This window comes from Falco biarmicus, chromosome 9 (assembly GCF_023638135.1).
Source record: "Falco biarmicus isolate bFalBia1 chromosome 9, bFalBia1.pri, whole genome shotgun sequence".
Classification (NCBI taxonomy): domain Eukaryota; kingdom Metazoa; phylum Chordata; class Aves; order Falconiformes; family Falconidae; genus Falco; species Falco biarmicus.
The window spans coordinates 1,878,206-1,899,180 of record NC_079296.1 but is presented as its reverse complement, the minus strand read 5'-3'; the positions used below and the strand labels follow the sequence as shown (position 1 = coordinate 1,899,180).

The window sequence follows — 20,975 nt, the reverse complement described above, 5'->3', positions numbered from 1 at the left end:
AGTGATGAATTGGAGGAAGTATCCTTTATGTCTCTGGACTTTGTCTGTAGCCATGCTTTTAGTGCTGGAAATCGGCTTTTCAGCTGTAAGGAAGAATAGATCATTTTCCAAGTGATTACTTGCTTCAGATGTTCCATGCTTTGGGCTTGCAAGCATGATATAACTGAATATAAAGCAAACAAGCAAGGTCAGAAAAGAAACAGATCTGTTCTGGTGTACATATAGAGAAAAGTCTACCCAATTCTGTAGAATAAAAAAAGTAAACCACCAGCTAAATTATTTTACATTTGATTTGTTAATTGATACCACTATCTTAATAAAATTATTTATGTCCTTTTTGAAGATGTAGGAACTCCCTAGAACCCTGGAAACACTGAAAGTTAATTATAGCAAAATGGTTACCATTTCTTGTAATAATACAGAACTATTGATGTGAACCTGTTTGATGCGAACACAATGAACGTATGCCTTGTCTTATAGAGGGTAATGTCATAGTCTGTCATGGGGCAAAGAAACAAAAAAAAGGAAGATTATAAGATGTTCTTTGCTGCTTGCAAGTACAGCATACTTGGAAGTCCAACTAGTCCTGTATGCATTGTTCAGTAGTACAGTTGTTCTAATTCTTTCAACAGTTGGGTGAGGGAATAATTTTTGTTTCACCTACCAGCCTCAAACTGGGTACACTTGCAGCTGCTCAGGAGACTTGATCTTCACATCCTGAAGGTGAGTGCAGGTGGCAGAGTAAAAGCATGTTTTGGCACAGCTACTCAGTTATGAAAGTTAATTAGTCACTCATTAAAAACACCATTTTCCAGCCATTTTTTGGATCACTGTGTGAAGCTGCACACCTTATATGTTGTATCTGAGAGTTACTACAGTATACTGTTTTGCATAGATTGATTGTTTTCAACAGAAGCATCGTGTGTATGGAACCCCTCCGCAACCAGAGAGAGGTTCCTAGGTCCTAGAGCAACACAAACAAGAATGTTCACATTATAGTTCAGATTCGTAATTAATTTTTAAAGAACTAACATGAGATGACAAAGACAGTAGGGTGGCACGCAGTTAAATTTCTCTTTCAGTGATTCAATTTCTGGAGCAGTCTCCAGTTAGAAGAGGGTAGTGGCTACTCACCTCTAACAAAGCAGGTTGATCAGATTTATACAGTTGTTCTGCATTTGTTTCAAAAGAACAATGCAGTTGTCCTCCCCCAGGATTAGAGGCAGGAGCTTGGTAATGTTATAAAAGCCCTTCAGGCATTAGAGAGACTGTTGTCAGCATAGCATACCCTGACCTGAGGATGCCCTTGGCACTGCTCTTGTCAATACCTACCCTCATTCCAGGCTCATGCAATCACTTACGGCCATGCTCCATCTCCAGTAATGCAGAAGACTGTGATTCCAATGAGATAATTGCATTCATTTAGCAGCAAATTGAAAATATAAAGAGGAGATCTAGCAACTGCTGAGCAGTGACTGTGATTAACCATTGGGGGAAACGTCTGTAGAATACGTAAGGCTATCCAGTTCCTTAGACATCTTTTGAGATGAAGCTGCCTCTGTCTTGCTGCCCTCGGTGTGCTCTGAGGAGACAAAGTGGGAGATCTTTTAACGTCAGAGGTACCACCTTCTGCACCAACCCCTGACTCATGGATACTGTATGGCAGGAGCACATTTGTTTAAGTCAAATGTTTTACTTTGGAGTGAGGACAACATAGCATGCTGCAGCATCATAAAAGGTAGGAAACAAGAAAAGGACTGACACAGGCCGTGTATTACCCAGGGTGAACTCAGATGACAGCTGATTAAGCCAAGGCTGTTGGTTAATACTTGAGATCACTCTGTAAAACTGTGAACATCCTAATGGTGGTTGAAACCGGCATGCTGATGTCTTGGAATTTCCCCTACAGCTATGTATGCCTGCTGAGCTTCTGTCTCAGTGATGAATTGGTTTAGGACCGATACACCTTCACTGTAAGCTCTTGGTACTGTGATACACTGGCAGTCTAGGTGAAGGTGTTTGCAAATTGATTTTTTTTTTTCTTCTTATCCAATTCCTCTGTGTCTGAAATGTCGTTTCAGTAGTTAGAGAAGATTGGGTCTAGGCTTGTGTGAATTTTGTTCTATTAAATGCTTGTCTTTTGAGATTTATTTAGGTTTTGCTGTTACTTAGATTTCTAGTGGTGGCTGGCTCCCTAGATGGTTTTGCTTCTGTTTAATCTTTACAAAGTAGAAGCTGGAACAAACTTCTTTGGTTTTCATTTTTTTTTTCCTGACTTATTTTGTTTTCTCATAGAGCTGAAGGTCAAAAAAGTAATTAGCTGTTCTCTTTTTCTTTGCCATTCAGTGAGTGTTACGTTGCATAGATTGAGCTTTATTATTGGACAAGGACTTTTTTACTCAGAATTCTGGTGCAAAAGTAGGGCAAAGTAGTAGCACAGTCCTTGACTTACTAAATCTTAGGAACCTGGTATGTTTTCAGCTGGTGATAACTCCATATGGAAGATCATGGAAATCTTGTTCTGGTTCTTCAAAAAAGGAAGTTCAGCAAGTCCTGTACCCATTGTTAGAACGTGGAAAATAACAGTGTGTGGATGAAAAGCAAGCTTGGCATGGTCTGATAGCCAGTTTTCTTTGCTGACTGTGCTCAGCTGCCTTCTGAGAAGCAGCAAGAAATCCTGTACCTGCCATTAGGCACTATTCAAACTGCAAGATAATTCTCTCCTGTCCTGTTATCTGGTGCCCAAATGAACCTTTGCAGGAGACTGAGGGTTTTTTATAGTTTATCTTTGTTACATAAATTATTAATGAACATTATCTTGATCTCAAAAGCATACTGTGGTCAAGGGTTCTGTAAAGTTTTGTGATGGTAACAGGAGTTCTAGATAATATATAGCAGCATTCCAGGGTGGTTTAGGTGTTATATCAAAAAACTGTTGAACAAAACCAAATCAGAAACAGCAAGGCTAAATGAGAAATGAGGCAAGAATATACTGTACAAGCAAAGCATCTGTGGGTATGTGCATGGCTTTTAGTCAGGTTTCTTTGCTTGAACTTTCTACTCTTTAGCATCCATACATCCACTGATACTTAAAAGTGTAAGGAACATAGCTATACTGCAAGACCAGAACGTGGTCTGTAGCAAGCTTATGCTGTGCACATTACAATTTCAATATCCACCTATTGCACACATCCACCTTAACACACTGTAGGTTAAGGTTACTTTGCAATGTCTGGTATATTTTGTAGTTTGTAACTGGAATTTAAACTGCTGGGTGCAATTAAGTGTCTAGCATGAAGCCTGCTAAAGCAATATGGCACTTTTACAATTTGCAGTTGGGCTCACGTCCAGCTGCCAACCTTGGCATGCACTGAGGGGCATAGGGCTCCATCAGCCCTGAAGAGATCACCAAGTGATGATTATGTCTAGGTTTAAAACTCTTGTAAATTTGCTGAGTTTTTGAACTGAGAAAAGGGAGAATGAGAGAAGAAGGAGCCTTAAGGAGGGGGGGGGGGCGGGGAGTGAGGGGGAGTGGGGTGGGGGGGGTTCCTTCTTCTCCTCCAGTTACTATTTTGTAAACCTTTTTCATGAGCTAATTTCTTTGCCTATGCTTTAAGGTAAATGGGCCAAGTGATTCCTTCGTGTCTTTAGGTTAACCTTTTTGTCTCCCTTCCCACCTGTCTCTGAACTTCCTTGTTTCTCTCTTATCTTTTGCTAGGCAGACAAAATAGAAATGCTCAGTGAACTTCCCTGTTCCACAGGAACCTGTCAGTGCATTTCAGCATGTTTATTAGGATGTTTAAACATTCCTCTCTCTAATAATTAATGTAGCCACCAAGGAAAGCTGTGCCAGCAAAGATGGAGGTATCAGTACAAAGTCCAGTTGATAATGGCCTGGTTCTTTCTGCTGGTTGTTTACACAAATGATTGGACTGAGAGGCCTGCCTCTTGCTGACTGCCACTCCTGCCAGCTGGGTAACCTCCCAGCATCACAACAGGGGGCAGGGAAGCCCTCCTAGAATGGAGATTTCACTGAAGAAACTGGAAGTCAATGGTAAGTATGGAATTTGGAGTCACCTCCACCTATGAGTTGACACAGATCCTTCAGAAAAGGAGAAGAGGACTCCAAGCTTGAGCACAAGCCCTTTGGAAAATTCATAATGCCCAGGGCAAAATGATGCAGCTCTGGTGTCATGGTACAGTTCTGTGCAAGTAAATGTGAAGTCTTAAAGGTGAAACACTCCTTTTCTAATAATTGTTTGGCTTCTTATGGTGGTTTTTTGTTTGTGTTTAAGTAACTGCCCTACATGATAGATAAGCATGTATGTCAAGTTCCTGTACTCAGTTAAAAAATAAGTACCTTTGGAAGCATTCTGTCGGGGCCCTGTGGGCATTGATTGCCCTAATGGCCCTGACCAGCCCCATCTGGGATGCCCACACCCCCCTCCACGGGCCCAGGAGCCCACCTAAGCTCAGCTCCAGGCCCTCAGCCCCCACCTGAGCTACGCTGCCTGAGGGGGCCCAGCCCTCACCGACCCCGCAGACCCTCACCAGCCGGCCGGCTTGGCTTGGGTCCTGCCTCATCCCCACGGACCCGGCCAGCAGCCGCTGCACCTGACCTGTGGGTTGGCTTCCCCGCCTGGCCTCGGGCCTGTCCCATCCCATGGGCTTGCCGGGTGGTCCGGGTGGGGGTGTTGGCCCTGGCTGTGGCCAGCCCCCCCTCACCTCGCTCTGGTAGCGAGGGCTGGGCACTGGCTGCAGAGGCCCCCACCCCACCAGCTGCCCCATCCCCTTGGGTCCCAGCTGCTTCCTGCGTGCGGAGCCCCCAGCCTTTGCAGCTCTGACATGTTCCCTGTGACTGTCTGCCCTGACAAACAGAAGCATCCACACCTGCTCGGAACTCTAGGCCCAGTCTATGCCTTTTCTGAAGGGGAAAAGGATGAGGAGGGAAGCAGAAATGTGTGTCTCCCCCTAGCAAAAATCTTGAATGCTTCTAGAACTGCACAGTGCTGTGAGAGTTTTTTGCAAGAACAGGTGTGCGGGGAGATAGGATGAGAAAAGAGAGGGCTGTTCTTATGTACAGTAAGACAAAACAATGTCAGAATAGTGATAAAAGGTTGCCTAACTATCTGAAACAGGTTATTTAGCAAGAAAAATCAGTTTGTTTAAATGAAAGGCAATTAGTCGTATCATAAACAGTTTTACTTAGTATCAAGGTTACTGATGGGTTCCTGATGCTAGCTTTAGTTATCTTGTTTACTGGGTGGGTGGGAGTGTGTATAAAGGTATATTAATGTTATCATTGCATGGAGACTTATTAACTGAAGGGCACAATAACCTAGCAGAAGCAGCCTCACATCAGGCATGAGCAGTGGTGGACAGTTCTTGCTGGTTGTTGTACTCCTAGACACTGTCGAAGAGCTTCTGAGGTAGGAGAAAATTACCTATTTCTTCTGTTGATTTATTTTTATTTATTTATTTTCCAGTGACTGTGCTGACACATGATAGTAGAGAAACAAGCAGACATAACAGTAAAAATTGTTGGGGAATTTTTATTGTTCCCCTTGAGGTGAATTAAGCACGTTTGTTAATTATAGAGATTTAATGAACACTGCATTGGACAGAGTCCCACCGCCATCAGCAGTTCTACAAGGAGCCCGCAAAGATGTGACAGAAGCCAGCTCCCCTGCCACACTGGAATGAGCACCCATGCTGTGAGCATCAGCATGGCATCCTCAGCCCATCGAGACCATCCCCCGGTGCCAGTGCTGCTGGCCAAGGGTGGCTTATAAGTGCTCTTGCTCGATCCATCATCACACATTACCTGACAATTGCTGAAGCATTTCCTATCTTACCAGCAAGGGAGTTTTCTCTCTTCACTGGAGTCATTATGTTTCCTGGTGTACCTGCTCCCAGACAGCTTAAGACAGTTTAACCCCCTCGGCAGTTAGGCCTTCTTGCCCTCCATGCCAGATAGTTTCTTAGTCACAAATTACTATTGCTGAGTAGTTACAATTTGAATTTCCCTTTCAAAATACTTCAGCTGTAATCAAGCCACCCCTGCAATTTCCCTTTCTCCCTCTAAGACAGCTGAAGATATATGTCTTTCCATAGAAATAGAACTAATTTAAAGTAAACATTGCAAGCCAATGCTTTTATTAAGAAAAAGGGAATTTTTTCTTTCTAAATAGCTAATAAAGCAGGCAAATCCAGTTTGCTCCCAGAAAATCAACTGTTCTATTCTTCTGCATGTCTCCCTACCGGTCTACTTCTCCCATTTAAGTTAGTATTTATGTTACTTATTCATACAACTCCAGCAGCCTGTCAAGTGTTGACTCAGGCTGTATCCACCTACCATTTCAGACACCGGATGTAGTAGATTAAATATTGGTATCATTAAATGCTAAGTTTTATTTTCTGGTTTCACAATGGTGCACACAATTGCTCTGTTGATTTTGTGTCATTATACAGTGAAAGAGATAATCTTAAAGGAGGACTAAGCTTACCCAAAAGCTCCTCTGAAAAACACAAGGGTCTCTTTAAGATTAGACTTGTTAAAACACATTTGGTTACAGCTGATCTAATGGGAAGTATTTAAATCCTGATCTAGATAAATCACCCAGAACATGCACACAGACACCATAAACAGAGGAAAATTATCATCTACCATTCTCCCAGTTAACAGATATGAATGTCTAGAGGCTGAGGTGGTATAAATATCAATTGAAAAATGTATAATTTAATGAAGTAGAAGTTCTTTATCTGAGAAAATGACAGAAAGGAACGCAAACTGTTGTGCTGTACAGGAAGCTGCCCAGGTCACGGGATTTCCCTCAGACACTCAAAAGTACTGGTATAATTGTAGAGGAAGCAGATGCTGGGCTACAAGCAAGGCTGCAAGGTCTCTCAGTGGGAGTGTAAGGCAGAACTGGCGCACTGGAAAGCACAAAGTGCTAGACAAAGAGGCTTGAAACGGTGAGTAAGTACGCTACCGTTTGATTCCTCTTAATGTTCAGGAGTGCACGATTTTGTGTGTTCTGGTGAAATATGAAGACTGCATATAGCAAGCAGGGACTCCATTATTTCTCTTTATGCAACAACTGAAAAATGCTGAGGCGTTGTCTAACTATGCCGGTCAAAATGAGTGCCAGTTATATAAAGCTTCACTAAAACAGTTATTAAAAGCAAGGCTTTTGCTGTGTTGTGTGAATAAGTGTCCTGAACTCTGTTGATAGAACGTACCTTGCAGTAAAACATTGTGTTCCTGTTTCTTCTCTGTACTGCAAGTCGTATTAACCTGAATGGGCAGAGAAGGTCCAGAGTTGCTAACACATTTTAAAACCCTTCTTTTAAAGAGGAGGGATAATTTCTCATTTCAGAGCACACAAAGTATTTTCTTCAGTAACACAGACCATAGTGATATAACGCATGGTGGAACAGAGGTCATTCGCTCAACATTGGAATGTCATTATTTTGCATGCAGTGAGGCTTTGCCAACATACATCCATTTGAACTAAGGATAATACAATAAGCATCTCTTAATAACATCATGAACTAAGGACAGTACAATAAGCATCTCTTAATAACATCGTGTACAAGCCTTTTTCAGAATGACAGTGGCTATTTCTGGTCAGAAATTATTGTTCTGACAATAGCTGAGATGCTGCATTTTTGTAATGATCCCATCCCAGCCAGAAAAAGAGAAACTTAACATTTTTAGTCACCTTGTTCAGTGGACATCAGCTAATGGCTGCAGCCTGTGGACTCCAAATGAGGTGGCGCAAGCTGGAACCCAAAATCATATTTCATATTTGGGAAATGATGCCATCCTTTTCCTGTAAAATTCATGTATCAATTAATCTCCCTTTGAGCAGGTCAAGATGAAACACTGAAATGGTAGAGTAGCAGTCGCTGAAGGTCTCCAGAAAGTAAAAAAATATTTGAGGAGAAAACAGTAGGTTATTTAAGCAGACAATATAGATCTCTATGTTTTTATAGACTTCTTTATGTAAAAGGGACCTATTTGTTTTATTTATTGTCCCTGTCTGTAAAGTTTTACTCACAGCCACCGTTCATGCCCGAGGAAGCCTCTGGTTTCTGATGGGAATGCAAGTTTGCTTTTTTCCAGATCAAGTGGTTAATAATGCTTTTGGCATGCTGATACTCATTGTTATTAGTCTAAAAATAAGCTATTGGGATGAATTTGCGCTACCCAAATTGTGTAATGTATGCGTACAATATTTGTGAAGAGAAACTGTATCAAAAGTTTGTTTGTGCATAGTTAAAAGTTGACAACAGATTGATTCACCTAGAAGATATGCGATGCAAGAGAGCTTTTGAGTGAACTTCCTGCTTTGCGTAACTTCCACGTAAAACTAAGATGGAGACTTCTGTGCAGAGGGGTGTGCAGGAATTGCTCTCTTTTTACATTGGCTAGAAAGTAGTGGTGTTCCAAAAGGAAGAGGGAGTAAATGAGAGTACTTGCCATGAGTGGATTTTAACATTAGGTCTTTATTGCAGGAAGAGACTACTAGTTTCCTAACATTCTTAAATCTTTTAAATGCAATTTTCATGTAAATTTCCCAATCCTAATTTAACAGGAAGCTTTTAAGGCATGTTACTGCCTGGTGTAAGACTGGCAGTTGAAAATGTATTTCACCATAACTGTGTAATGATTTTTGCATTTACCATTGGTATAGAAAAACCAAACCCAAAACCAAGTCCAAACCCCTGGAACCTGTATTTCTGTAAATAAACATGACAGACATTAATGATGAGGAACTTTATTAGTGCTTTCTTTCATCTCACCCTTTAGCAAATTTGCCCCATCCTCCCCAGAAAAGTTTATACCAGGATTGTCAGATTTTCTCTGCCTTCCTCAGTCACTGTGTTGTTCTCATGGATGGGAAGATTGGACCCATAAACTACTCTACTTTTACAGCCTCATTAAAGCTCCTGTCCTTGTTACATGCTTTTTGATCATAAGACTTACTCCCATCTCTGAAGAATTCTGTTGATTTTTTCAAAGGGAACACTGACAGCTAAATCCCACCTCCAAAGAAGGGAGAAGAAAAAAAAAATAATTGTGGATAAGTAACAAGAACTAGAACTTACATGACAATTTGCAGAGAGCAACACAAGATTTTGACTTTAGAGAATGGGTCATTATACAACATTCTTAAAGCTTTTGAGGCCAAAAAGTGAAAAAGAACAGCTGAGCAACATCTTGAATTTACAAATTACAGCAGGCAGCAGTGCTTTCATCGTGGTCTTCAAACCTTGTACTATGAAATCAGAAGAGAGCTGTAACTAAAGTGTCAGTTTTGTGTGTAATTAGAAAGAGGTTGTTATTCAGCTGAGATTGAGTGTGTACAAAAGAGGACAGAACACGTAAAAACTGTACAGACAATAGTTTGTTGTTCCGATGTGTTGTTGTGATGTGTCACATTATATCGTGCCCTCATGGCCACTCACAGAATAAAGCAAGGACTGGGTTTGTTTTAATTTGCCTTTCATCTGCTTGATGGTTTAAGGACGTATGAATATCAGCCTACGATTGCATACTGAAAACCTTCACTGTATAGTCTGAATTTGGTAACATCCTGGAGAACATGAAGTTTCCATGGCAAGGTTACGAAGTTCAGTAGTGCACATGGTCCCAGTGAAGGGTCACAAAATTCACATAAAGTCCTACTGAAATCAACTACTGATTTAGAACTGAGGTCTGACACTTGACATCTTCAGTGGCAAAAGCAATTTACATTTACAGTAACCTCACCCGCAACAAGGTTGAACAAGGTCATTCTTTTCAAACCTGTTTTCCTAGATAATGTTGAATACCACAGGATCCTACTAGGCTCTGAAAGCAATTCCTTCATGACATGGCAAGCAGGACACTGAGAGACTGTGACAGGATCACTCCTACCCAATACAAAAGAATGCAGTTTGAGTTTGTTAACAGTACCTTTTCTAGAAAGAAGAAGGGAATGGATAACTATAGTTTTAAATGCTTCTCAGAATACCAAAAGATAAAGAATGTGGGTTTTCAGTAACATAAAATTTCTTCCATGCTCCCAAGTGATTCAAATTGCACTCTATTGTCATTAGTATATACCAAAACAGCTGAAAATGTTGCACTGGGCCCAGTCGTAGACTGAAATATATAATAAAGTTTGGAATCAGGGGATGTAAAAGAGTCCCTCAGTTTTATCCAAACCTCTATGAAAAGTCAGGTTTTCATAATAAAGTTTGAAGAATCAAAACAATAACTATTGTGTTTAAGAGAATACGGTTCAATAAATAAGATTATTTCTTTTTGGCAAATCGCTGAAAGTGTGCTTTTTTGTGTGTTTGTTTTGTTTCAGAGAAAGTGAATAGAAGACAGTGTAAAGGTCTGTTAAGTTCCAAATCGTGGAATTCAGCAATGATGCACTGGGGAAAAAAAAATATTTGTGGTGTTACTGCATGTATCCTTATTTTTGCAACCATTTTCATCTCTTCCTGGAAAGATGCTCAGCAACAGAATAACATAACTAGGAAACACTTCCCCCAGGCAACCACTACCAGTCCAGCATATCAGTCTTGTAGAGGAGAACCTGCTCAAAATGCAATAACACCATTGAAAGATAACAGAACTTTTATTATATCTGCATACTTTGACAACAGAGAAAGCAAAGTCACTCGTGTGATCGGGATTGTTCACCATGCAGAAGTAAAACAACTATACTGCTGGTTCTGCTGTCAGGACGACAGAAAGATTTATGTATCAAAAGCAACAATTGACGTTCACTCGGACAGATTTGGGTTCCCTTACGGTGCAGCAGATATAATTTGTTTGGAACCCGAAGGCTGCGATCCAACACACGTATCAGTTCATCAGTCTCCACATGGAAATATTGACCAGCTGCCAAGGTTTGAAATCAAAAACCGCAAGACTGAGACCTTTTCTGCTGACTTCACTGTATGCATCTCTACCATGTTTGGAAACTACAACAACGTCTTGCAGTTTATACAGAGTATGGAAATGTACAAGATTCTTGGGGTACAGAAGGTGGTGATCTATAAGAACAACTGTAGCCATCTGATGGAGAAAGTCCTGAAGTTTTATATGGAAGAAGGAACTGTGGAGATAATTCCCTGGCCCATAAACTCACACCTCAAGGTTTCTTCAAAATGGCTCTTCATGCAAGATGGAACACACATTGGCTACTATGGGCAAATCACAGCCCTCAATGACTGTATATACCGTAACATGCGGAGGAGCAGATTTGTACTTCTTAATGACGCTGATGAAATAATTCTTCCCCTTAAGCACTCAGACTGGAAAACGATGATGAGCAGCCTTCAGCAGCAAAACCCGGGGGCTGGCGTTTTCCTCTTTGAGAACCACATCTTTCCAGAAACCGTGTCTACTCACATGTTCAACATTTCATCCTGGAATACTGTTCCAGGTGTTAACATATTACAGCATGTTCACAGAGAGCCTGACAGGAAAAACGTTTTTAATCCCAGGAAAATGATAATCGATCCACGAAAGGTGATTCAAACTTCAGTCCACTCTGTCCTACGTGCTTATGCGGACAGTGTGTATGTTCCCATGGATGTTGCCCTCATTTATCACTGCCGGGTGCCCCTTCAGGGACACCTTCCCAGAGAAGCCCTCATCAGGGATACAACACTGTGGAGATATAACTCATCGTTAATCACGAATGTTAACAAGGTGCTGTATCAGACCGTACTGTAAGCTCAGAAGCGCAACCTTGGTTGTAAGGAGGGAAAGTGGAGAGCTACCCGTTCTGTGGGCAGGCAGAGGACAGATTGTAAGATCCTATTAAAATCACTTTCACCTGAAGCTTACGTCTTACAGAGGCTTGGGAGAACAGCCCTTTTGTGTACTGTGCAAAGGTGAACGCGTCTGACTTGTGAACTGAATCAAGGTATCCAGGGAAGAGATTTTCAAAACCGAAAAAATGTATTTGATCCAAAAAGGGTGGTGGAGGCGTCATACCACTATTTCCTAGAGATGTTCGCACACCGTTGGGAGGAGCCTGATGGTGTTGTTGTCTCCACAGGAAATTGGTGTCACATACCTCTTACTAGAGATATATATCCCTTTGACGGTATCTTACACATCTGTGGCACTGAAAGTTGACTGTGTTGTGTGTGCTACAATTGTAAGTGCACTAATGACATTTAGAGGTGTTGCAATAGGCATGTACTGCTGTGGTGTCCCCAACAATAAATGCACTGTATATTTAAAATCATCTGTTATTCACAGGAGTGACGGTCTGTGATGTATGGCTTTCACCACTAGAAAAAATCCCAGGACAGAACTCACATGAATGCCAACATTGCATGTTGGTGTAGCAATGACTGGGGTAGCAGCTGCTGCCTCCAAGAAGCGTTTTTGTGAACAACTGAATTTTATCATTACCTAATTATCAGATTCCCCTTTACATTTGTCTTTTAATCGATTTGCATTTTGAAGACAATGGCTTGCTTGTGTTTCTCCATTTTACACAAGCTAATTAGACGAACCGACAGGTAAATGCTGGGGTCGGGCCCTGAGCCCCGCTTCGGCGCGGCTGGGCCGGGAGCAGCGCTACCGCCGCCCCGCTCCCCCCGGGCCGCCTGCGGGGCGCGGGCTGCGCACCCCCCGGGCCCGCCCCACGCACCGCTTGCCCGCCCGCCCCGTACAAACGCCCCCGGGGAACCCGCGACGGCGGCGGGCACTGGGGGGGGGGCGGGAAGGGGTGCGGCTTGCCGCTGGCTCGCCGGGCAGCTCCCGGGGCCGCGCCCCGCCCGGGGACCCCGGCAAGCCGCCGGTACCGGTAGCGACCCGCCGGGGCGACCCCAGAGTTGGGCCCGCGGGGGGACGGCGGCGGGCGCAGGGGCCCTCCGGACGCGCGGCCCGGGCGGGGCCCGCGGGGTCTCCCCTCGCTCTCCTGCCCGCAGCCGCAGGTGCCCGGCCGAGCGGCCCCGCCCCGCGGCAGCTGGTGCCGGGGTGGGAGCGGCGCGGCGGGACGGGCGGCCCCGGCCCGGCAGCTGCCTCTGACTGGGCGCCGGCGCTGCGGCTGCTGCGCGGGGCCCGCACCCGGCGTCCCCAGCGGAGGGGGCTCGGCGAGGCCGGATTCGTTTCCACCCAAGGAATGGCAAAGGCGGTGGCGGGCAGCTGTGGCGCTGTTTGCCGGTGCTAACCGTCTAACGGTAAGTTAAAACATTTTTTTTTGAAGTCTCCGTCTGAATACGCTGCGAGCCTGGAGCGTGATTTTGGACGGAAAGGCCGCGCAGCCCCTCCGGGGCGCACGCCAGGCCCGGCCGGCAGCTCCGCACCCGCGGGGGCGAGCTCGGTGTCGCGACAGAGAGACGCTCGTGGGCTGAGCCAGGCAGCCGGAGAGGTAAGTCAAAGCGACATAAGGGATCTATCCGCCGCTCCCCGCAGCAGGGGCGGTTCCGTCACGTCCGGGACGGCAGGGCTGCCTGACGCGCCGCGCCGACCTGCCGAGACAAACGCCGTACCGCCGCGTGCCCCTGCGTGGGCCCAGCTGTGGCCGCCCGCCGCGCCCCGCGCCCAAGGTGCAGCCGGGCCCCGCCCCCGCGGCCTGCCCCGCCCCCGCGGCCTGCCCCGCCCCCGCGGCCTGCCCCGCCCCTCGTACCCCCGGCCCGGGGAGGTGGGCGCGGCGCGGGGGGGCCCGGCCGCTCGGTGGGCGCCCATCTAGTGTCGCGGGCGCCGCTGTGGTCACCAGCCCGGAGCGCAGCGCCCTGCGAGCTCTCGCGGCGGGACGAACCGTGTCCCAGCTGAGGAGGTTCAGTGCGCGAGGCCGACAGCGGGAGGGACAGTATTTTCAGTGTTGCCAGAGGATTGTTACTTGGCCTGATGGACCCATTTTCAAAGCACGCGAGGTCCGGTTGTTCGCAGTAGTAGTTCTGCTGAGGGATGTATGCGCACTGTAGGAGGTGTGTGCATACAGGGGAGCGCTGCCAGGCCCCGTGCCGTGGGGTCGTCAGGAGGTGTTGGGCCAGCACGCTGGCCTGGTGGGTGGTTAGAATAGAAACGGCCAGCTTAATTTTTTTTAGAGCAATATTTTATGAATAATGGAATAATACTGCCCTCAGTTTAATCCTTCAAACAATACACGTTGGCGGACTTTGGACCATATAGAGAGGAAGGACAACAGTGTTTCAGAGAGTCTTTCTGAAAGAGATAAGATATCAGAAGATTAGCCAAGACAATCTAGATAAGGATGGTAAATGATTGTTAGTCTTACGAATTTTTGTTTTTGTTTATGCACCAGTGGTGTATGTTGTCACTTCTGGGGAAAACCATAAAGCAGATGGCAGAGTATAACTTTTTCCAAAAATAATGATTTAATAATGCTCTTTGTAGTTAGACCCTGGATAAACCAAGGATTAGACTCTTTATTGTCCTGTGCAACTGAATATTAATGACTGAAACTTTGCAGTCACCTCTGCCAGTTGCTCCTTGTCCTCACCCTGGGTTGGGAGATGAAGTGGTAAGCTGAGAGTTACCAGAATTAAACTCAGTCTAGACATTGCGAAGATACTGAAATGGGTGGCATAAAAGGCCTTCAGCTGTCTCAATGCAAATAAAACAAACTGCAAAGGAAGGCCACAATGCAGAGAACACGTGGAGGAGATTAATAATGACCTAGGAGTGGCTGTTGAACTAAATTAGCACTTTGTTCCACCTTTTACTAAGGACAATGCTAGTTGTGGAGGGTTAAAGAAAGGTGACAGAAAAGACAGTCTGAAAATAGAAGTTGTACAGCAAAAGTAAAAACAACATTCCAGTTGGAAGGTGATACTGAATAGTTTCCATTCCAAAATTCTAAGAAGACAGAAGCTATTGATAGCAGGTGTTTCATAAATGTGTCATGTGTGTAGTGGTACCATGTGGCAAGAGAAAGCATGAGCAGTTCCTTGGTTTAGGAAGGGGATAAGTATATGCAAGTTTGTAAATGCAATCTTGGTCACGTACAAGGTTTTAGAGTAGATTTTTAGAAGGGCTGTGACGAAAGAAATAAGGAGAAATGTGATTAATTTGAGCAACCTGGTCTAGTGAAAGATGTCCCTGCCCACAGCAGAGGGGTTGGAACTAGATGATCTTTAAAGGTCCTGCCCAACCCAAACCGGTCAGTGATTCTGTGATTCTAACTGGGACAAGTGCTCTTTATTGTGCAACTGCAGTTGGCTGAGAGATTGAGTAGGTGCATTAATCTTCGGCTGATGACAGCTCAGATGTATCTCTGCAATGTGATGCATCTGCAAACAATGTAATCCTGGCATATGTTAAGAAAGAATATTTCCATCGGTGATGAGGGCTTGTCACTGTCATGTACAAATGGACAAGGAACAGAAATTTCTCATCTCCTGTGCTAGAGATTAACTGAAACTGGGCCAACTGCACAGGAGCAACTGGTCAAGGAAGAGTGTTTCTTATGAGAGGGTATTAGAACAGCCTGTCTTGTTTAATAAAAAAGCAGCAAATGGGAAGACTAGGCGGTGTGACTGCAGTCCATAAATGCAATAGGGTGGAAGAAGGGCTCTTTTACTATTAAGGGGAATACTGACAAATAACAAACTGGCACAAAGTAGCCATTGATACTGTCAGCTAAATTTAGTATTAAAGCAAATCTGCATAGTGTTCTACCTGGATAGTAATTGGAATTAAAAGACACAAAACTAGAATGAATTATTGTTATCATAAAATAAACTTTTTAAGTATGCTGGAAGCATGGTTTTTAAAGTCAAAATTGGCCAAGTACACTCTATAGTGAGGAAATACAAATGTAATGTTCCTAATTAACCTGACTATATATTTTCTGACTACATACCTGTGCAGTTAATTTCAGAGGATCAAAAGTCATGAGTCACATGTTGGGAAAACCATGAATTTAACTCCTTAATAATGACATATTTATTTAAGATTCTGTGTTCTGGTGTGCCTTGAGTTCTGTATTTTGCTCTTTTTCTCTGCTTCTAGAACCTGCTGTTGTTTCAGATCTCTCTCACAGTTCCTCATCAGAATTTGTATTTACCTATTTTAATTAAGTCTATAGTATGTTACTGAAAAAATTTATTGCTCAAGAAATACAGATATATAGGATGTTTTTCTAGTTCTCTTTAAGTATGTGCATGAACTGCAGTTGTATCAACATGCAGGATTAATTTCCAGAAGGATGCTTAAGCAGCCTTAAAAAAGTCACCCAAGCACCTAGGTTTCATTTGCTTCAACTCCACACTCAAGTTTGTCATTTAAATTAAGTTCTTGGGAGGCAACTGTATGCTTTGCACAAGACAAGGAAAACTTGTTTTTCTGGTAGGTGTGGCTGCTGTTACGTCATTAAAGAACACTAACCACGGGAAATAAAATGTGTCAGCAAGTGCCTTAGGTATGTACTAGCATTTTTTTCCTCAGTATTGTTCTATACTGAACAATTTGTGCAATTAAATATTAATCTTAAAATACTTAAGTTTTTACCTGCTTAGAATACACAATTTGTAGGTTATACCTTAGCAAAAATAAATGGAGGACTGAACAGAACTTCACTCAGCTATCTGCTTTAAAAGGTACTTTTTGCTTTCTGATGTTTACTGTTCAAAACACTGTTGAAGTATTTTTTTTAAATGTTCATTACTTATAGCAAGCAAAAGCAGAAGAAATAACAGGTAATAAATTAATTTTATTATTTAATGATGACATGGTTTGATTTTTCTTCAGTAAAAAAATAGTTATTCTAGAAGGCCAAACAATAATTTAAGTCATAAACAGGCAAGACCAAGGAAAAAATGTTAAATATGACCTACTCTGTGTTGTAAGAATGCTAAAATATATAGCAACCTGGGAATAAGAATGTCCAGGGGAAACTTTTTGCCTGATTTTAGAATGTTTAATAAAAAGACTTAGAAAATGTGAGGTTTTCTTAGTCACAAATCTCCAGCAGAAGGTTGTACGACAGTAGCAGGCTCTTACCACGTATCTGCAGGTCTGCTCTAAAGGCTTCTGAGGGGGGACTCTCCAGGTCAGAGATGAGGAGCCAGCGCTGGCTGCTGCTGCTGCTCTGCTTTGCGCCTACTGTGCTCTAGGGGAGATTCCTGGCCCTGTGACTCTTCTGGTCTGAAAGCACTTTCTTGGTGGCTAGGAAAGGCTGCTATAAATCATCAGCCTTGGCAAATGGGGCGTTTTAAGGGGTGTGTTGTGACCATCTTTCTCCTTACTTTGCTTTTTCACGAAAGAGCAGTCGTGAAAATGTTGCACATTATTCTGAAGGTGTGGACAGTTACTTTTTGCTTAAACTCGGTTGAGATTCAGAAGCTGGATTTTACTGGTTGTAAAATACTGTATTTAAGCACAAAACCAGACCCTAGCGGAATTTTTCAAGCCAAACAGTGAAGTTGTCAGTGATTTTTAGGAACTTCCAAAGCTGTGAAGCTGCTGAGTATGATATCTGGATCAAAACTATGGATTTAGGTTCGTTCTGGTTTTGTATCTTGCTTACTTTTCTTTGAAAATGCTACTTTTCTGTTCCATCACAAAACAGTATCAAGATAGAGGCTTTCAAAATAGCTTTACACAATGTGTGAAATCTGGGGGAAAAAGCATGAAATACGAGGTTTAATTATTATCTTAGAATAGACTGAGTAATATGCTTTGGAAAAAGTAGTTAGATATTTAGCTTGTGCATACTCTCTGAACATACTTAGCTTAATAAGTACTTAAGCAAGTGATTTTATTAAGTCTTGAGAAGTAAGTGAAAGGACAAGAAATATGAGAATTTTCCAGTTTCTGCTGCAGCTGTCACATTGCTACCTGTTTTAGCTACAAAATATAGAAGTCTGGGTCTTTTAATGATACTATTTTTTTTTCTCAGCAGCTGACTTTATGCAGCTATGACATGCCTACTAGAAACATTTTCTTCATCTTGTTCAATAGAATCAGTTTATTCTATCTTGACATTTTACCCCATGCTTCTTGCTGGCAGTCGGGGATACTGCCTTCTGCCAGTCCAATTCTCTAATATAACGTGAATTTGATTAATCTGGGGCACTCTTCTTCCAAGAATCTCTGTGGTACAAGCAGTCCTTTGAAGAAACTTGCTGTCACCTTACTGTTTTATGGATCGTATCTGGATGCCTAAAGATGAATTTGTAAAGGAAACTAATCTGAGCTCTACTTGCAGAAATTATGGCTCTAGAGTGCCATGAGCTCCCCGTCAGGCATTGGCACTGGCTGGCACATGAGTGCTGCTAAAGAATTTGGCCATCCAGGTGCTTGGGGATGCCTGCCTGTTCCTGCAGCAGCAAGAGTTTAAGATCTGGCCCCAAAACCATGCCAGGGCCTGAGCCAGCATTAATGCCATGTGAGAGGGGCCCAGGTCTCCGTGAAGCGTAGTACGAGGCAACCTTCCCTGCAAGCCCTGCCTTGTACAGTGCTAAGGAGGGCAGAACTGGTAACTGAGAATGAGTTTTATACCCACATAGGTTTCACCTGTCTTCTGAGTTTTATCAGTTGACCTTCCTCTGTGTGTATTTTGTCATCTGTTGTGAATTGCAAATTAGGGAATTGATACATCAGCAATTGTATCTGGACCATCATGTGCAATCCCCAATTGCCACGTTTTTTATGAAGCTGATTAATTCTGTATACATTTAATTTGTATATCTGCCCCTAACTTGCCTGTGAGAAGTCTGGTTGAGGGTTTTATTTGTGTATAATTTACATAAACACCGTGTAGAAGAAAAAAACCCCAGCTTTTGTTTTGCTTTAAAAATTACTGCCCGATTATTTCATTTGATATACTAAAGTTTGGATTGTAGAAAATCATGAATAATGGCTCCTTGTCTCCTATATATAAACCTCTGTCATATTCTTTCACAGAACCTTCCATGTACAGAAACTTCCACACACCTGACATAGAGGCATTGAGAATGTCACATACAGTATTGTCAATTCAATTAAAGGTGTGTTTTGTGACCTATTTTTTATGAAAACACAGTACCTGTGTCTCTGATTATGTAGTGCACAATGATAGAGATCTGTGCCCCATCTTGTTAGAGAAATTCTTGAGCAACAAACATGAGTAAATATTGTCTCATACTACATATTTTCTTTTCTGCAGATGTGGCAGCATGAAGTGCAAGGAAAAAGAAATCTGCATCCACATTCAGATACATTCAAAATGTTGTGTGGTGGGAAAAAACCTTATTTTGCTGTTGCTGTGTGCATTGTTACTTTAACTTCAATGGTCACGCTTTCTTACCTTAGGTTACAGAGACTTTCTTACCTGCCAAAAATAATCCAAGAAGGTAGCAGATGTAGAGGGAGAATTACCTATAGCACAATAACACCATTAAAAGATAACAGAACTTTTATTATATCTGCATACTTTGACAACAGAGAAAGCAAAGTCACTCGTGTGATCGGGATTGTTCACCATGCAGAAGTAAAACAACTATACTGCTGGTTCTGCTGTCAGGACGACAGAAAGATGTATGTATCAAAAGCAACAATTGACGTTCACTCGGACAGATTTGGGTTCCCTTACGGTGCAGCAGATATAATTTGTTTGGAACCCGAAGGCTGCGATCCAACACACGTATCAGTTCATCAGTCTCCACATGGAAATATTGACCAGCTGCCAAGGTTTGAAATCAAAAACCGCAAGACTGAGACCTTTTCTGCTGACTTCACTGTATGCATCTCTACCATGTTTGGAAACTACAACAACGTCTTGCAGTTTATACAGAGTATGGAAATGTACAAGATTCTTGGGGTACAGAAGGTGGTGATCTATAAGAACAACTGTAGCCATCTGATGGAGAAAGTCCTGAAGTTTTATATGGAAGAAGGAACTGTGGAGATAATTCCCTGGCCCATAAACTCACACCTCAAGGTTTCTTCAAAATGGCTCTTCATGCAAGATGGAACACACATTGGCTACTATGGGCAAATCACAGCCCTCAATGACTGTATATACCGTAACATGCGGAGGAGCAGATTTGTACTTCTTAATGACGCTGATGAAATAATTCTTCCCCTTAAGCACTCAGACTGGAAAACGATGATGAGCAGCCTTCAGCAGCAAAACCCGGGGGCTGGCGTTTTCCTCTTTGAGAACCACATCTTTCCAGAAACCGTGTCTACTCACATGTTCAACATTTCATCCTGGCATACTGTTCCAGGTGTTAACATATTACAGCATGTTCACAGAGAGCCTGACAGGCAAGATGTAATCAATCCCAGGAAAATGATAATCGATCCACGAAAGGTGATTCAAACTTCAGTCCACTCTGTCCTACGTGCTTATGCGGACAGTGTGTATGTTCCCATGGATGTTGCCCTCATTTATCACTGCCGGGTGCCCCTTCAGGGACACCTTCCCAGAGAAGCCCTCATCAGGGATACAACACTGTGGAGATATAACTCATCGTTAATCACGAATGTTAACAAGGTGCTGTATCAGACCGTACTGTAAGCTCAGAAGCGCAACCTTGGTTGTAAGGAGGGAAAGTGGAGAGCTACCCGTTCTGTGGGCAGGCAGAGGACAGATTGTAAGATCCTATTAAAATCACTTTCACGTGAAGCTTATGTCTTACAGAGGCTTGGGAGAACAGCCCTTTTGTGTACTGTGCAAAGGTGAACGCGTCTGACTTGTGAATAGAGACGTACCTTGTAAGAGTCCACAGTGATCGAGTGCTAGTTTAGAGTTGGGCTCCTCAGGGAAAGTCTCTACTGTAGCTTTGTTAGGTGTGAGAGCCGAGGCATAGTGAGAAGATGGCTCATTTATAGCCTGTAACTATGGAAGGGCATTATTCAAGGCCTAGGAGGTGACCATTTAGAAATTAGAAAGTTAATGTAATGATTTCTACCTTTCCCTCTTTTTCTTTTCACATCTTCGTATATGTTTTAGCTAGTACAATGAACCTGTGAATTACCTGAAGAAGGAATGAATTGA

The 20,975-nt window shown here is 43.1% G+C and overlaps 2 protein-coding genes and 1 long non-coding RNA gene across 8 annotated transcripts; all 3 read left to right on the top strand.

Annotated features, from left to right (window-relative positions):
• The first annotated feature begins 1,297 nt into the window (after window positions 1-1,297).
• On the top strand, window positions 1,298-4,376 carry LOC130155433 (uncharacterized). Its single transcript, XR_008824076.1, has 3 exons — window positions 1,298-1,738; window positions 3,719-4,054; window positions 4,296-4,376. It is a non-coding gene; the product is annotated as an uncharacterized LOC130155433 (long non-coding RNA).
• A 2,474-nt stretch (window positions 4,377-6,850) lies between these two features.
• Window positions 6,851-12,263, top strand: LOC130155045 (beta-1,4-galactosyltransferase galt-1-like). The gene is made up of 2 exons (XM_056351973.1): window positions 6,851-6,975; window positions 10,365-12,263. The coding sequence occupies exon 2, from the start codon at window positions 10,424-10,426 to the stop codon at window positions 11,741-11,743; it is 1,320 nt and encodes a 439-aa protein (XP_056207948.1). The 5' UTR covers window positions 6,851-6,975; window positions 10,365-10,423; the 3' UTR covers window positions 11,744-12,263.
• Window positions 12,264-12,863: 600 nt separating this feature from the next.
• LOC130155043 (uncharacterized) lies at window positions 12,864-20,757 on the top strand. Of its 6 annotated transcripts, XM_056351964.1 has the most exons (4): window positions 13,020-13,206; window positions 16,344-16,412; window positions 18,899-18,981; window positions 19,140-20,754. In XM_056351964.1, exons 3-4 carry the CDS (start codon window positions 18,907-18,909, stop codon window positions 20,493-20,495), a joined length of 1,431 nt encoding a protein of 476 aa, XP_056207939.1. In that variant the 5' UTR covers window positions 13,020-13,206; window positions 16,344-16,412; window positions 18,899-18,906; the 3' UTR covers window positions 20,496-20,754. The 6 variants fall into 6 exon arrangements, with proteins under 6 accessions (XP_056207943.1, XP_056207939.1, XP_056207941.1 ...); XM_056351966.1 differs by lacking the exon at window positions 16,344-16,412; XM_056351967.1 differs by lacking the exon at window positions 18,899-18,981 and having other exon boundaries at window positions 13,027-13,206; window positions 19,140-20,752.
• Window positions 20,758-20,975: the final 218 nt, after the last annotated feature.

Excerpts from the sequence above, each read along its gene's own strand:
- LOC130155045 (XM_056351973.1), top strand. The coding sequence starts at position 10,424 with ATGATGCACTGGGGAAAAAAAAATATTTGTGGTGTTACTGCATGTATC.
- LOC130155043 (XM_056351963.1), top strand. The coding sequence starts at position 18,844 with ATGAATAATGGCTCCTTGTCTCCTATATATAAACCTCTGTCATATTCT. Across the intron at positions 18,982-19,139 it reads TATTGTCAATTCAATTAAAG|ATGTGGCAGCATGAAGTGCA; the intron begins GTGTGTTTTGTG and ends TCTTTTCTGCAG.